General features: G+C 33.7%; 1 protein-coding gene across 1 annotated transcript in view; it reads right to left on the reverse strand.

Moving 5' to 3' along the window:
* The window catches only part of LOC140919730 (uncharacterized), a 5,779-nt gene extending 5,106 nt beyond the window's left edge, over window positions 1-673 (reverse strand). The window contains exons 1-2 of the mRNA XM_073366347.1: window positions 573-673; window positions 192-243 (exon numbers count right to left, since the gene is read on the reverse strand). Of these exons, the coding sequence (XP_073222448.1) occupies window positions 192-243; window positions 573-673 (153 nt within the window). The remainder of the gene's footprint in view (window positions 1-191; window positions 244-572) is intronic.
* Window positions 674-1,046: the final 373 nt, after the last annotated feature.

Raw genomic sequence — 1,046 nt, forward strand, 5'->3', positions numbered from 1 at the left:
TTATTATTATTATTATTGTTATTATTATTATTATTATTATTATTATTATTATTATTATTTATGACACAGTGATTCATTGTATTATTATTTATATCTGGGATGCACTAACATTATACGGTTGTCTTCGTTGTTGAGACTGTTCAACTTGAAGTGGAAAAATGGATGGACAGATAAAAGCTTCACTGAATTACTTGAATTGTTGAAAGAAATACTCCCGTAAGGTAACACGTTGCCGAATCGTAACTATGAGGCAAATAAGATATTGTGTCCAATGGGCATGGAGTATATGAAGATACATGCATGCTCTAATGATTGTTTATTGTTTACAAATTAGTTTGAAGAGTTGAATAAGTGTCCTAGGTGTGGACTATCACGCTACAAAATGAAGGATGGTGATTCCATTTATGACAAAAGCTCAAAGAGGCCTCCTGCGAAGGTGTTATGTTATCTTTTAATAGTTCCAAGGTTCAAATGTTTGTTTGCTAATATAAATGATGCAAAGGAACCTTAGGCTTGGACAACTCCACCATCCAGCTGATTCTTTGTAATGGAAGAAAATTGATGATTTGTACCTGAAGTTCGAAAATGAGTCAAGGAGCCTTAGGCTTGGACTTGCTACAGATGGAATGAATCCATGTGGAAACTTAAGTAGTAACCATAGTTCATGGCCCATTCTACCAGTTATCCATATGGAAACTTTCCTGCATATGAAAACTTGTGTGGCTATAGTGTTAAGAGACATAAAGAATGTCCTATATGTGAAGAAGGAACATGCTACTAGCAATTGAAACATGGAAGAAAAACAGTCTACATTGGGCATCGAAAATTTCTCAAGTTTAATCATCCAATACCGTAAATTGAGAAAATCATTTAATGGACACCAAGAGCATAAAATTTCCCATAAAGCCTTAACAGGGGAGCAAGTTTATCAACTGGTTAAGGATATCAATGTTATATGTGGAAAGAACCAAAAACATAAATCTGAGAAAAATATATGGAAGAAGAAGTATGTGTTCTTTGATCTTCTTTATTGGTCTAGTCTAGAT

This window comes from Cicer arietinum, chromosome 3 (assembly GCF_000331145.2).
Source record: "Cicer arietinum cultivar CDC Frontier isolate Library 1 chromosome 3, Cicar.CDCFrontier_v2.0, whole genome shotgun sequence".
NCBI lineage: Eukaryota > Viridiplantae > Streptophyta > Magnoliopsida > Fabales > Fabaceae > Cicer > Cicer arietinum.